General features: G+C 45.2%; 1 protein-coding gene across 2 annotated transcripts in view; it reads left to right on the top strand.

Annotated features, from left to right (window-relative positions):
- Nucleotides 1-9850: 9850 nt before the first annotated feature.
- PLCL2 (phospholipase C like 2) overlaps nucleotides 9851-14735 on the top strand; it is a 196563-nt gene continuing 191678 nt past the window's right edge. Inside the window, exon 1 of one of the 2 annotated variants that reach the window (XM_058729809.1) lies at nucleotides 9851-10318. In XM_058729809.1, coding sequence (XP_058585792.1) covers nucleotides 9968-10318 — 351 coding nt within the window. In that variant the 5' untranslated portion in view covers nucleotides 9851-9967. The remainder of the gene's footprint in view (nucleotides 10319-14735) is intronic. The other variant, XM_058729808.1, reaches the window with a different exon arrangement.

Here is a 14735-nt window from a genome sequence, read left to right as displayed (position 1 = left end):
TGCTTCCTAACATCCCGAATTAGACAGAAGGTTTGAATTTCCCTACAAGTAAGAGCGAGAACAGTAGATTGTTGGAATGAAGTGTTTACACACCACTGTAGAGAAAAGGGCTTATGAAAGACTTAAGATTTAAGCTGTATGTTTAAAAGGAAAAGAGAAGGCAGAGAAGAGATGGTTGGGAGCATTTTTATGGCTGAAATGTCAGTGTAGACTAATACAATCTTTGTAGGGAGACGGATGGATTAGAGAACATAGAAATGGTTTAATGTGTGAAGTGTTTATGGAAGCAGTAGGCTGAGTTTGACACTGGAGAATGTGGTGATACGAAATTTTATTTTGGATACAACATAGAGTCAAAAACCCAAGTTATCCATTATCAGAACTGGAGATCGCAGGTGATTTAAAATTACTTTCATTGAAAATCACTCACATTAACATTGTACTCTACTAGACACTTTAATTGCCCCTAACAGTTACAAATACAGCATATCCTCAGCATCAGAGAAGTTAGTTACCATGTTAGGAAAAGGGCCATTTTAGAATTCACCAAATGGAGAATCTACCCAGAAGAGAGAATGTCCTGGGATCTTAGGTTCAGTGATAAAGAGAAACCAGGGAGCCTGATTTAAAAGATAGAAAAAATGGACCAATTATGTGAAACACTTAAACTCAGAGGATGGGAATATATGATTACAAAGGTATTTGGTTTCAAGACAGCAAATGAGAGGGAATTGGACAGTGCAGTGAGAAATACATGGGATTGGGAGAGAGCTGAAACATTTCATTATAGCACTCCAAATAGTAATTCTACTGACATGAAGACTACTGAGAACTGAAAACAAAAACAAAAACAAAAACCAACCAACCAACCAACCAACCAACCAACCAAAAAAACCCCCCAAACATCTAATTTGACTTTTAAAAAGCTCTGTGGTTAAACACCCAGAATCAGCAGGTCAAAGGAGACATTCATTATGACCTTTTGCCTTCAGGCTGGGGCAGCCCATACCGTCCTGGTAGATAATTGCCTACCCTATGCTTAAGGTTCTTGTGGAAAGGAAATTCCAAGCCCACCGCCCCGGTAATGCATACCAGTGTCCAATGGCAGCACAAGGAAGGTTTCCTCTCGGTGGAGCCTAAAATCCCAGTGACCACAGCCTATTCACTTCCTCGTGTTCCTGTGCTAGTCCCAGCTGAGCTCAAGATCCTCTATTTACATGATCACATGATTTAAAAAGATCATTCAAGGCTCCCTCCACATTGTGTCTTAACTACCGTTTAATAATGCAAGAAGTGTTTGCACAGGAACTGGTGACAAGGGGAGGAACTTGGATGTGTCTCAGTTTGTGCTTGCCGGCTTCCCCAGAGTGACCTGCTGACCCCAAGCCAGCTCCATCACTTCCTCTGAGAGTCAGGTTCACTCAAGTCTTGGTCCCTCCCCAAGTCCCCTCTTAGGAATTGCTTTGTACCATGCAGACCTGGAGCCAGATTATAAAACCACAGCGGGATGCTCAGTCTCTTCACTTGCCTTAAACCCCTCTCTATAGTTTTTTGTTTGTTTTGTTTTGTTTTGGTGGTGGGGGTGGGGATGGCTAGTGTTCTGAGCCTTGTCCTCCTTCTGGGTAACAAGATGAACCTATCTTTTCTCTCTCATGTGGCTTCCGTATGTGTATGCTTTTTGAAAAGGACAAGGTGACATTTGGCTAATTTTTTGCTAATATGCATAAGTGGGAGCTGTCTAGGGAAGCTTCCTTTTGCCAGGTAATTTGTACATCCTAACAGCAGCCTTCTGGAGATTTGGTCTTCTTTGTGTTGTGTACTGTTAATAGTGGGAATTTCTAACTAATTAAGAAAGGAGTCGGGCAGCATGCCAGGCTGGAGGGGTAATGTTTTTGATCCGGTCAGGTTTTGCTACATCCTACCTCTTAGAGCCAGGTCAGAAGTTTTACTGACCCGTGGCAGGGCTGGACTTCTCCTTTAATTCATTATTTTTAAACTACTTTTAAAACTGAGACTGTAATGCATGCACACTAAAAGATAAAACTCCCTCCTTCCATAAAATCCTAGTCACCTTCATCCATAGCATCAAATACAGTTCTTCATACAAAGTACAAATATACTTAACAGATGCTAGCTACATGAATGGGCTTATTTGTACCAGATAATCAGGAAAGATAGGAAGATAAAATGGAAGGCAGAGAATAAAACATACTCAGCATATCCAAAGAAAGAGGGCTTATGAAAGAAGAAAGGGTTTTATAAGCACATGAGGCACAAAGATGGATTTTTATAAAGGGCTTATTGAAATCAAATTTACTGGGGATCTGTTGTATGTCAGGTCCTGGGCTGGTACAGAGTTGGAAGGTGAACCTAATGTATCGTCGAACTCTGATAAAGCTCAGTGTGGAGAAAAGGCTTCTAAGTTGTCTTCTGTTGAGCTCAAACTCCTGGGGAAAAGACTCATAAATAATTACAGTGTAGTATAATGAGGGCTGTAGTAGAGGTATGTACTAAGTGCTTTAAGAGCCTAGAGGAGCAACTCATTATGTCTTCTGGAGTCAGGAACATCTTATCGGTGGAGGAAACATTTGTGCTTTCTTAAAGAATGCCTTTAACTTCTCCCAGTGGAGAGAGGGAAATAGGACGTCAAAACCTAGCAACCATATAGAGAGTGAGAATATAGATGACGCTAGAGAAGAATCTGGGGACCAGGTTACGATGGGCCATGTGTGCCAGCTACGGAGAATGATGTTGTCTTGAAGTGGAACTATTGGAGAATTGTAGGTTGATAAGTGATCCCCTCAGGGCAGTATTGATGGTGATTTGAGAAAAAGATTGAAGCTGGGGGCAGGTGAGGGGCAGTGAACTAGATAGAGTCAGCCAGCATTAGGAGGCTACTGCAATGGTCCAAGCCAAGTGCAGTGAGACAGTAAACTAGGTCACTCTGGTGGGAATGGGACAACCTAGAGACATTTCTAGGTTGATTTACATGGTTAACTATGCCTTGATAGTTAACTGGAACGTGGGGTGCCAGGAGTTGAGGCTGATGCTGAGTACTTCATAAGGCTACTGTGTGGGCAGAATATCATAAAAAGAAATATGGAATACAGGAGAATAGAAGTATGGAGTAAAAATTCAGTGAATTAAACCTAAGGCGTGTGGAGTTTGAGATTCCTGTGGCACAGCCAGGCCAAAAATCTCAGCAGGGAAAGAGAGAGTTTCAATGATATAAGGAGAGTTAGCATGTTCCACGAAGGCCAAGAAAGATGAAGATTACGTTGGGTTTGTTAATTAGGATGTCAACCATGACCTTTGGGAGGGCAGTTTCAATAGAAGAGGAAGGAAGCCAGTTATAACAGGCTGGTAACTGAAAAATTACTAGGAATGTATATCCAGAATATATATTTTTTTTTAATTTTTTTTTTCAACATTTTTTTTTTATTTATTTTTGGGACAGAGAGAGACAGAGCATGAACGGGGGAGGGGCAGAGAGAGAGGGAGACACAGAATCAGAAACAGGCTCCAGGCTCCGAGCCATTAGCCCAGAGCCTGACACGGGGCTCGAACTCACGGACCTTGAGATCGTGACCTGACTGAAGTCGGACGCTTAACCGACTGCGCCACCCAGGCGCCCCTATCCAGAATATATTTATGTAGAAGGAAATAGCGAGATAGTACAGTGGAGAGGAGCTTTAATACCTAAGCCCTCCTTAATTATAACATGGGGGAATTATACCACAGAGTAATTTTAAATTGGGCACACAGTGTTCCAATCCTTAGAGCCCACAGGCCCAGCCTTATGGGGTTTCTGATGAAGGCAACCTTCTCCTCTTGGAGGCCTAATTCTCCTCCTCACTTCCCTGGAACATCCATGAAGACCTGAGACACTAAGCCCGCGAGGAGCAGGTGGCTCAGGAGGAGGAAATTTCCTCTTCCTTTAGTCTAAGGCTGCCTTTCAAACCCTTGATTCTTGTATGATTGACATTGAGATTAAAGACCCCGCTCCACCTTCCACCCAAAGAAGGGTTATAAAACCCTTTGGTCCCCAAAGAAAAAAAACAGTCACGTCAGACCAGAAGAGTCCAATGATCAAAAAGATAGTCATACATGGTTTCTGATATGGAGTTAGCCTAAGATGCAGGGGTGATGGGTAAGGTAAGGATAAATAGCATGGAGGGGAAGTTAAAGCAATTTGTTTTCTGATGTGTTTTATTATGTGCGAAGTAGAATTCTAGGACTATTGCAGAGATGGCGGGGAGGGTAGTATGGGCAGCAGCAGGCCAGCTGGGAGACTTCGGAGAATGGAAATCAGAGCCAATTAGCAAGGGGTAAAATATTGCCTCAGAGCACCAAAGGCTCCGTTGAACACATAAATCATACACTTGGCCAGTCAGCATGGCTATAGGATTTTTTTTTTTTTTCTCCTCTCCAGCAGAGTGGCAGCCTGGGGCATGTATCATTGGATGTATGAAAAACTGTAGATTCACAAGATGGTCACAATTGACAGTGATGGCCTAGGATGCTGGTGGGAATGTGGCTGAAAGTCTTGGTCCTGAGGTCCAGGCTGGGTAGGAAAGAAAGGCATAGACAGGAGTGCTGATGGACCGCGAGAGTGGGAGGGGGTGAAGGAAGCCCATGTCTTGCTAAGGTTGGCAGGTGGGGAAGTAAAGGGAAATAAGGGGAAGGGACTGATGGAAAGGCAGAGTTTTTGGCTAGACAATGGGTTTCTGAGTTTCTGAGTTCAGAGATGAAATAGCTCTGGGGTTGGGGATGTGGGTGTGGGTAGATGAAGGGAAGTAAGTTGGGAGCCATACATCAACACATTTGGATGCCGAAAATGATAAGGTCATCAGAGTCCTTGAGCACATTAAAATAAAGCCATCCTTGAAAATCATTTTGACAAGACCCTGATATAGGCAAAATGTGAAAGGCATTGACTATACTTTGCTCATCATGCAATTAGGAGGTAGGTTAGGGGGGAAAAAAAGGCCTCTCTTCAGACCTTATAAAGAACAATATGTGGAGACCTCACTTCGTGGGTGTCCTTCTCGTAAGAGAATGAATGAGCTAATACAATAGCTAATTTTATATTCCAGATTTTTGGCTTCTCTGGAAAAAGAGATGATCGTGGCAGCACCAGGCCAGGACTCCCTTGTGGTGGCAGTAAGATCACTTACCAGGTTACCTGAGTCCCTATCACCCCACAGTGCTGGCCCACACCTGGATGAGCATCAGTTGCTGTTTATCATTATGTTCACACTCTCTTTCTTAGAGTTCAGAGGAAAGTGAAACATTTCTTATATTCAAGGATCTTTTTAAAACTAGAAAAAGAATCGGGAAGAGTATTCCTCTGTACTTGGTATGCAAATATGTCACTGTTGAATAACTATAAATTATGATGCTGTTATGAAACAAATCCTTCCAGCTTTACTCATTACATTATCCACCTGGCTCCTTATGGGCATTTGAGTTTACAGTGACTCCTTTAATAAAATAAGAGTGGAAATACAGTCAAATACATGCAAGTTTACAAAAGCAGCATGAAAGGCAATGGTGCTTTTTAGAGCCAATCATATTGTTACTTTTGTTCATGAAATAATCTTATCAAATCTTCAGTAATTAATAGATTCCCTCAAAGTGCTATCTAACTCAGTAGACACTGAGAGCAATTTAATGAATTGTTCCTCAGTGGCTGGAAAGTGTCGATGTAATTCTCTGAGTGCCTAACTTCTTGGCAGTCATATATACTTGTAGATGGGTGAAAGATCTTTTAACATCAGAGGAAAGGAAGAGTATGAAAATGAAAGCTTCCAGCAGGTCTAACTTGCCTCTATGGTGCCCAGGAAGAAAGGTGATTGCTATATATCTCTTGTTAAGGATCATGATAAAACAAACATAATCCAAGCTGTTGGAGTATACTAGATTAAAATCAACATCTTGGATTAACTCAGGAGGCAAATGAGTAGCCAGTGTGGACCAGTACATTGATATAATCTGGTGTTTCCTTAAAGCATTTTGTTCTTCTACTTTCTGCCCTACTTAGCTCTCCATTAAGCATCGGGGGGGGGGGGGGGGGGGGAATGGCCGAATAGGAAGGCTTAGAGGTTGAACTGCATCTTTAGAGAAATACAGAAATAATATAAGATTGAGATTTGGGAAATGAAAACTGTTATAATACATCGAGGGGAAAAAATAATCTGAAGGCCAAGTGATCAGTGAGTCAGAAAAATTTAGAGAGTCGTAATGTTAGAGCCTGCGAACTGGAAACTAGATATGAATTCATAACCTACAAGGGTATAAATGACGGCAAGAAGTCAGTAAACAGCGTCAGTGTTATTTTGGGAGGCTGAAGGAAGGTTATTACGGACCAGAGAGCCTGAATAGCTTACGTTCTAGGCATCGAATTAAAGAGACACACAAATAGAAGAGAATTTGGTGAAGGGGGACAATGATGATTAAAAGCTGAGATGGAAATATGAAGAAAACTTAAAAAAAAGATAAAGCTCTGTATTGCTTTGTAAACGTATGTATTGTGTAACAGGCTCACGAGAGTTTAAAGGTGTTTATTGACTTTAAATGTTATGGACAAATTACTCATGAACATCTAACCATGAGTGTGTATATATATATATATATATATATATATATATAATAAATTGGCATAAGCACCATGGAGTTATCCATAATGAACATTTTATTTGTGTCTTGCCTATCTCTTATTGCCCCACTCTGAAAATTTGTCTGAAGGAACCATTAGACAGGATCTGCTGAGGAATGACTACGATATTTTGGCTCTTTCTAACTCTAACTTCTATGAATTTTACAATGCCATGAAAACACTTCTGTAAGATTTTGGCAAAATATTTACAATTTCTTCAATAACACTGCTTATGGAATAGGAGAAATGGAAAGCAATCACTTAGTAACTGCAGAGAGACAAGCAGGAAGGAGAGAAACAATTGCTTACTATGCTGTTTGTGATGAAAAAAAAAAAAAAATCTGAGTTTAGCTATTAAAAAGCCTGTTGGGAGCCGAGAATCGCACATGTCAGAGGAACATGCTGCTTCCCATCACCCATAGAGAAGAAATGGTACCTACATAGTCTGGCTGTTGGTGTGATGAAGTATAGCTATAACATCAGCAGGCATGTGACCGGTGGCTTGTGGGAGACAAGCACTCAGGGGGATAAAAAGGAACCTGGCACAGGCCTTGGGCTTTTGGCATCACCAGTTACAGGTCTGCCAAGATGCTTTGGGAAACGTTTTAATTTAAATGCCAAGTCTATTTCAACGAAGTCTCCCTGGTTTGACCTGCTGGGAGTCCAGAGTGAGATGGATAGGTGCTCATGTAGGAGAGCATTAGGTGAATTAGATGGTGGTTTTATTAAAAACAAAAACAAAAACATCCTGGGGGGTTAAATCTCTGTATGTCCCCACTCACAAGGGAAATTCACGGGTATAAGTTGCAGGATGTAGGACTCTCATAGCATGTTACTAGTGATTGGTAAATGCAGGAAAGGGCAGAGATATCTTCAGGCAATTACTCAACATATCAAAATTAGAGAACATGAAGAATAAAGGCCCAGCATTTTTCCTTTCCTCCCCCTCAGCCATACTGGCTGGCTACTTTGACTATAAATTCAAAATAAGGCAGAGATTAAGAATCTGATCTACATTATTTGAATATATTTTCTTGCAAAACTATCACGACAGAAAAACAATTGTTTGAACCCAAACTAGGAAAAATAAAGGGATGAGACAATAAAAAATTAAAACATTGTTGTCCCTCGATGTGAAAATATTTCTGTTAGTGTGTAGGCCCAGATTGGCTAGGGATGAATAAAAGCTTTTCTGATGGGTTACAAAAACATGAATCCAGAAGATCAGAAGAATTAAAACGCCCCCAAGAATAACATGAAGGTATTTGAAGCTGCTTCAGAGGCAAGGGCGGGTATGTATACCTATGGAAAGCCCAGTTTCCTCAGAGGCTACTTGGCAGTTAGTTTGCTATAACATCATGCTAATAAAAGCAAAGACTTTAAGTTCGCCGCCCCCCCCCCCCCCCCCCTCGCCCTCAGCTGACTATCCTTCGGGCCCTGTGGGAAGAGCATTCTCTGAAAAGGAAACACTAGTTGCACAAGAGCTGGGGTTCTGGAGAAGCTCTGGAGGCTGAAGCCAGGGAACCTGGGACAGGGAGGTGGGTGGGGCCAGGCTGGGTGGGGCCTCGGGTACCACCCTGAGGAGTTTGAGCCCCATCTTTGCTCGAGGGATGGAGATCCAGGGGAGATATTTGTGCTGGGGAACGGCAAGATCAGGGTTTTTAGGCGGGTCACTCTACCTGAAGCATTAGGGAAGGGAAAGAAGGAGCAAGAACCAGAGAGAAGAGGGCCTGGCTGTTCTGATCCAAGTAGGATGCTGCTCCAAAAGATGAGCCTGACCTAAGGCGGGGGCCCTCAGCAGGCTGGACCTGGCGGCGGGATCAGGAAGGACACTGGGAGGGAGGCACGACGGTGATAAATCCCTGTAGGGCGACTCAGAGAGCACAGTACAGGCTCTGCCGAGGTCCTTTACTCTTCACCTCTCGCAGCCCCAACCCCGCCCACGCCCCAGCATCCTTGCAACCAGTTGAATCAATTCACAGTTCAGGAGCCTGGGGAACGGAATTGGTTTCTGTGTGTGAAACAGGTCTGCCCCTCTGGGGAAGCCCAGAGGGGAACGTCCGGAGGGCCTTTTCCAGGGCTGGGCGGGAGGGGAACGAGTCCGGCGCGCGGATCCGGGGCTCGAGGGAGGTGCAGAGGCCGAGCCCTCGAGCCCCAGACCTTCTCTCCCGGCCCCCAGACCTCCGCGGTCGTTGCCCCTCGGGCGTCGGGCGGGTGATTGGCAGTTGCCGCAGCTCTAGGGGGACCCGGGTATCCAGGACCCGTGGCCGCCGCCGGTTGCCGTCCGCTCGCTCGGCGGCGAGGTTTCCGCGGCCCCATGACCTGGCCTGGGCTGGAGCAGCCGCGACGGGCGGCGACCCCCGAGCTGGAGACCGGGCGGCTCGCGGTGGGTTGGGGGCAGCCGGGGAAGGTCCCGAGGCCTACGGTGGGCAGCGCCGAGCCTGGAGGAGACGGCCGCGGGCGGAGGCGGGGGGTCTGGACTGCCCCCCTCAGGAGCTGCCCCGGGCCGCACCGCCACCGTCACGGCCCGGCCGCCCCTGCCCGCCGTGCGCTTCCTCTTGGAGCCGCAGGCCTCAGCGGGGACTCTGGGGGGCCGCGGCGGGGCCCGGCACGCGACGGCCTCTGGGGAGTTGGGGTCTGGGGAGACCGGGCTTCATCCCCCGCTCGCCCAGGCCGCGAGACCCTCGGGAGGCGCCTCCGCGAGGCCAGAGAGCAGCGGGCTCCCGCCGCTTCCCCTCTTCCTGAGCCCAAGGTGGGCACCCCGGCCCGGGGCTGGACGCCTGGTTCCCGCGTGATGAGCGCTCCGACCCCTGGCGAGGGGGTGGGGGTGCCCTGAGCCTCTGCGGAGAGCGCCCCGAGCCCTTGAGGCCGCCGCCGCGTTACCTCGGGGTGGGTGCCCCGTGGCCCGGTGGGCGCCCGGCCCGCGCGGGTTATTTTTGGCGCCCGCGGCGGCGCGTGTGCCGGGGCGTGTTTTCCTGCCCCAGGTACTGGGAGCCGGGGCCCCGCCGCCGCCGCCGCCGCCGCTGCCGCCGGAGCTGACTTGTGTCTCTCTCTTCTCTCCCCTGCAGGAATCTTCCGATAATTCTGCCGCCACGACTTGAACCGTGCGCGAGGCGAGCTCGAAACAAACATCACATCTAAATTAAAAAAAAAAAAAAAAAAAAAAAAAAAAAAAAAGCGGAAGAAGCGGCCGAGGAGGCGGCGGCGGGAGGAGGAGAGGAGGAGGGGCCGCGCGCGGCGGCCCGAGGCGGCGGCGGGGACGCGGGGACGCGGGGACGCGGCTTTGTGCTGGCGGGTCGTGGGGCGCCCATGGCGGAGTGCGGCCGGGGGGGCGCCGCCGGCGGGGCCCTGCCCACCTCCCCGGGCCCGGCCCTCGGCGCCAAGGGCGCCCTGAAAGCTGGAGCCGGAGAAGGCGGCGGCGGCGGCGGCAGCAGCGGCGGCGGCGGGGGAGGTCGCCTCGGCCACGGGCGGGCGCGCTATGACAGCGGCGGGGTTTCCAACGGAGACTGCAGCCTCGGCGTGTCCGGGGACGAAGCCCGAGCCAGCCCCGCCAGGGGACCCCGTGGCGCCGCGCTCGCCCCGACCCCCAGCCCGGCCGCCTGCTCCCTCCCCCGGGAGAGCAAACCCGGCGGCCTGCCCCGCCGGAGCAGCATCATCAAGGTAGGTGAGAGAAGGGCGCACATCGCCCACCCCCAGCCGTTCTCGGGGTCAGTTTCCCGAGAGGAGAGTGGTGGTGGAAGGAGGGGGTTATACGAGGAGTCCCCTGCCTACGGGAACCACTGGTGCATGGGTGCTTGGGGTGCTTGAACAGGGATTGGATGCACACGGCATTTGGAAAGAATGGAGAGGTGATCCTTAATGTGCAGGGGAAGCTGTGATCAGACATTCCCAGTTGAACTTGGGACTGTCACCTTTTCCAGGACTGGCCTGGAATTATGGCCTGTACCTGGTTGGGCAGGACATTCTCTTCTGTGGTAGCCTTGACTGGTAACAGACTGTGCCTGTAACGTGTCTATTGTATGTTAAATACAGTGGTTATGTGAAAACATTTTCTTAAAAATCCCAGGGGGTGAACAAGCTTATTTAATTGGATTCTTCTGATCTGTATCTAGTTGCCTCTTGCAAATGGTTACACTTCGAGGGTGCAAAATCTCTGGTCCCTCACTCACACGGAGAAATGGAGTAGGTTTTCTAAACACAAATGAAGATTTCCGCTTTCTTAGGCTCAAAAGCACTGAGACATTACAGTTCTGCACAATTTAATCTTTTCCTTGCTGCAGTAGGCAGGCCTCCAGTTCTGTGGAAGTTCTTTTGAGCAGTTTGCTTGGTTTTGGTATCTTTTGCATAGTGATACTTAGCAGCAGAAAGTCAGCAATTGTTTTGTGCATTTCAAGCTTAAGAAGTAATATTAGGAACTCCTGAGTTTGTGGTGGTTTCATTCTAATACTACATTTTGGTCTGCCGTGTAAAAATATTTCTCGTGACCTGAAGTGAAAAAAAATAGTTGATGAGCTAAGAAGAGCAGAGCCTTAGGCAAGAGTAGCTCATTCTGCTTAAGTTCAGAGCAAATAGGAAAACATTGCTTTCTGAAAATCAAGGGGTTACCAGGACAATGAGCAGCAAAGCACATTGACAGGGCTGCACCCACCCTTCCTGTGGCTGATAACCCATGGGAGAGAGGGCAAAACAGGCCACAGTAAAGAGAATTGGCACTGGTGGTATTTGAAATTTAATTGGACCTGCAGAAATCTTCCTAAGTACTCTGTAGTGTCTGGTGGTGTTATCAGCTTCTGCAGTAATCTAGTGAAATATACCACCTTCCTACCCTCTGTAACAGGCAGTTGTGAAACTGCTTTTCGCTTTGTCATCTGTTTGTACAGTTTATGTCTGGGCAAGGGCACAAGTGAAGGGCTTAAAGATCAAGTGTGTTAACTACCTGCAGTAGGCATTGAGAATTTAAGGAAAGTAACATATTTTTGCTGCATACTTGGCTTTTAAAATGTGACTTACATTTTCTTTTGCTGTGTAGCTTCTGTTTCCATGGAAGTTGCTTTCAACTATGCATGATCATCAATCCTATGAACAGAGTTATGTGTCAACTCTGTTTTTATTGGTTGCCAGATATTTGTAGTGATATTGCATTGCGGTTTTAATGAAATTTGAGGTGGAATTCCAGAGAAGATACCAACCTACTTAATTTTAATTCTTCTTATTTAATTTGTTGGAGAGCCTGTTTTTGTACTTTAAAAAGAAAAATCAAGCTTTATTGGTGTCCATAGTGGGATTCACAGTGTAACTTATTTAAAACAGCTATTTTAATTTTATATTCAGAATAGGACGAAGGATGATTTGCCAATATTTCTGATATGTGGAATTGAGAACTTGTCGGTAGATATCATTTCTTCATTGAAGATTCTAGAAGCACATGGGGAAATCATTAATTATTCAGCAATCACTGGTTTTTGAGTTTTGAAACTTTGAAAGATATCTTTGTCATTTTTCTTTTTTCTAATGAAGGCAATTGGTTTCTTGTTCAGAGTTGTATCCCTGGATACATATTGCCAGGAACATATTAGGGATTCAATAGATTGTTTCCTGAATGAACGGAGGAATGATAAAAAAGTACATGTTTATTCTAAGTTCTGTTAACTTCTGAAATTGGTGGTTTGGTGTTTACTAGTCTCATATCTTGTTCATTTACTTACACCTCCTAAGATGACTTGATTTACTCCTTTTTCTTTCCTCTTTGTCAATGTGCATTTTCTTAAACACACTTTGAAACTATGGAAATAGTGTTGAAAGTTGATCAAGCCTGGGTTATAGGAAAGCGGTATGCTATATTTAAGTCGGTAACTACTTGGTATATTTCCCCTTGAATTGGTGCCTTGAAGGATCAAGATTTTAGAAACTTAGTGTGGTATTTTCTGCAGACATAACAGTATCAAGACAATATTCTAATATTGTCTAATATTCTTTAACATCAAATTTCATAAATATTTGCAATGAATAGTGCACAGACATTTTTGTCATATGAATGGCAGAAATTATTTCACCTTTGTTAAAAAACAGTAGAAGAACTTAGTAGAAGCTCATGTCAAAAAGCAATAGCGACACCTCTTCAGTAGTTTCCTTATGTTCTTTTTGAATATAAGGGATGAGTTCAGTCAGGTGATGAAAAGATTGGGGCGGGAGTAGATGGGTAAGCAAGGTGATAATCGGGGACTTGAGGTCATGGCAGGGAGTTGCTGGCTGAGGCACAGAGGCCAGTATTTATGGGGTTGCTTTAGTTGAAACGTTGGGCTTGTGAGCTATACCTTTTTCCTAGCTTTCATCTTCATTACCCTCTTGACATTCCTCTTGTATGGGGATCCCCAAGTCAGAGGGGGAAATAACAGCCTGGATGTGATAAGCAGTGGGCACAGAAAGGGTATTATTGCTGAGATGCAGGACATATGCAGAGATACACTGTGGGCTGACCAGAATTATATTTCTCATTTAAAATCACTTCTTTGGAACTCCATCTGTTTTGTAAATATGGTGTTGAGTAAAAAATTGTTGTAAAACTACATTTTCTGCCAAAATAGATGCACAGATCTATACTAAAAGCTCCTTGGTTATGGCTACAGTGCTGATGAAGACTCAGAGTGAGCAGCCTTATGGAATCTTTTACAAATACATTGAGAAGAGAAATAATCATGGAACTCATCACCAGACTTCTCTGCTTTTCCTTAGTTTAGTGGAAATAATATTACCCTTTTTAGATTATTTACAATGGCCCATTACCAAAGTTTTAGGGAAGGAGCCATTATGTTTGTCATCTTAAGTAATCTAGTAAACGAAAACATCACTTTCATTTTCTCTTTCCATATTTCATTTCATCACACCATTCAGTACAATCCACGCCTTCTTTTGAAACAGCTAATTTAGTCAGTTGTTTAGGCGACATCTATTTTTTACAAATACCTCCATCCTTTAACTCAAAGACTTGGTCTAAAAATGTGAAGTAGCATTTAGGCCTTAGATTTCTTTTTCATTTTAGCAAGAAATGAAGTTAAAGTGCCCATTAGTTTAGATGGCTTATTTTAATTAAAACCGATTGAATATTATAGTTGGTATATATAATTGAATATTATAACTGAATATTAAAAAGGTGATATAATTTGCATAAAGTAAAATTCACTCTTGTTGGCGTCCAGTTCTATGAGATTGACAAAAACACACATTCATCTAACCACTACCACAATAAAAAATTCCATTGCCCTCCAAAAATTCTCCTGGTCCCTTTGTGACTTCCCGCCTTCCCATGCCTGGGCTGTGGCAACCACTGATCTTGGGTACGTTTTAATAAGTAGGAAATATAGCCATTGCATGATTTTGGTAGCTAAAAGTAATAATAGCACGTGCTACTTATTTTATTTTTTTTTTTAATTTTTTTTTTAACGTTTATTCATTTTTGAGACAGACAGAGACAGAGCATGAGTGGGGGAAGGTCAGAGAGAGAGGGAGACACAGAATCTGAAACAGGCTCCAGGCTCTGAGCTGTCAGCACAGAGCCCGACGCGGGGCTCGAACTCACGGACAGCGAGATCATGACCTGAGCTGAAGTCGGACGCTTAACCGACTGAGCCACCCAGGCGCCCCACGTGCTACTTATTAAACACTATGTGCAAACACGTGGAAAGTACTTAATATAATTCTGTGACATGGTCCTGCCCCTGCCACGGAGGCTGAAGAAAACCCAGAGTTCAGAGAGGTTAACCACTTGCCTAACGTGCCAGAGCTGGTTTACCCCATTTTGGTATGGCTGCACTCTACTGCTCCCCAGATTACACTGACAGTTTTAAATTTTCTGTATAATTAAGGTAGCACTGGTGGTTTGGAATGCTGGCTTCAATTTTTCCCTGTAAATGTAGGGGATATTGGAGGGAACCAAAAGACTCTATTCCTGCTGGCAGAAGTTGAGGGATAATATAGCCAGACAGCTGTAGTTACCTGTTGTGGCTGCTTGATCAGAGCCTCCACCTTCTTTGGGACAGTGGTTTGATCTTGTCCAAGGTAGCAGCTCATAGTTTTCTTA

Source organism: Neofelis nebulosa, chromosome 5 (genome assembly GCF_028018385.1).
Source record: "Neofelis nebulosa isolate mNeoNeb1 chromosome 5, mNeoNeb1.pri, whole genome shotgun sequence".
NCBI lineage: Eukaryota > Metazoa > Chordata > Mammalia > Carnivora > Felidae > Neofelis > Neofelis nebulosa.
The sequence above is the reverse complement of the archived record's forward strand: the minus strand, read 5'-3'. Positions and strand labels throughout refer to the sequence as shown.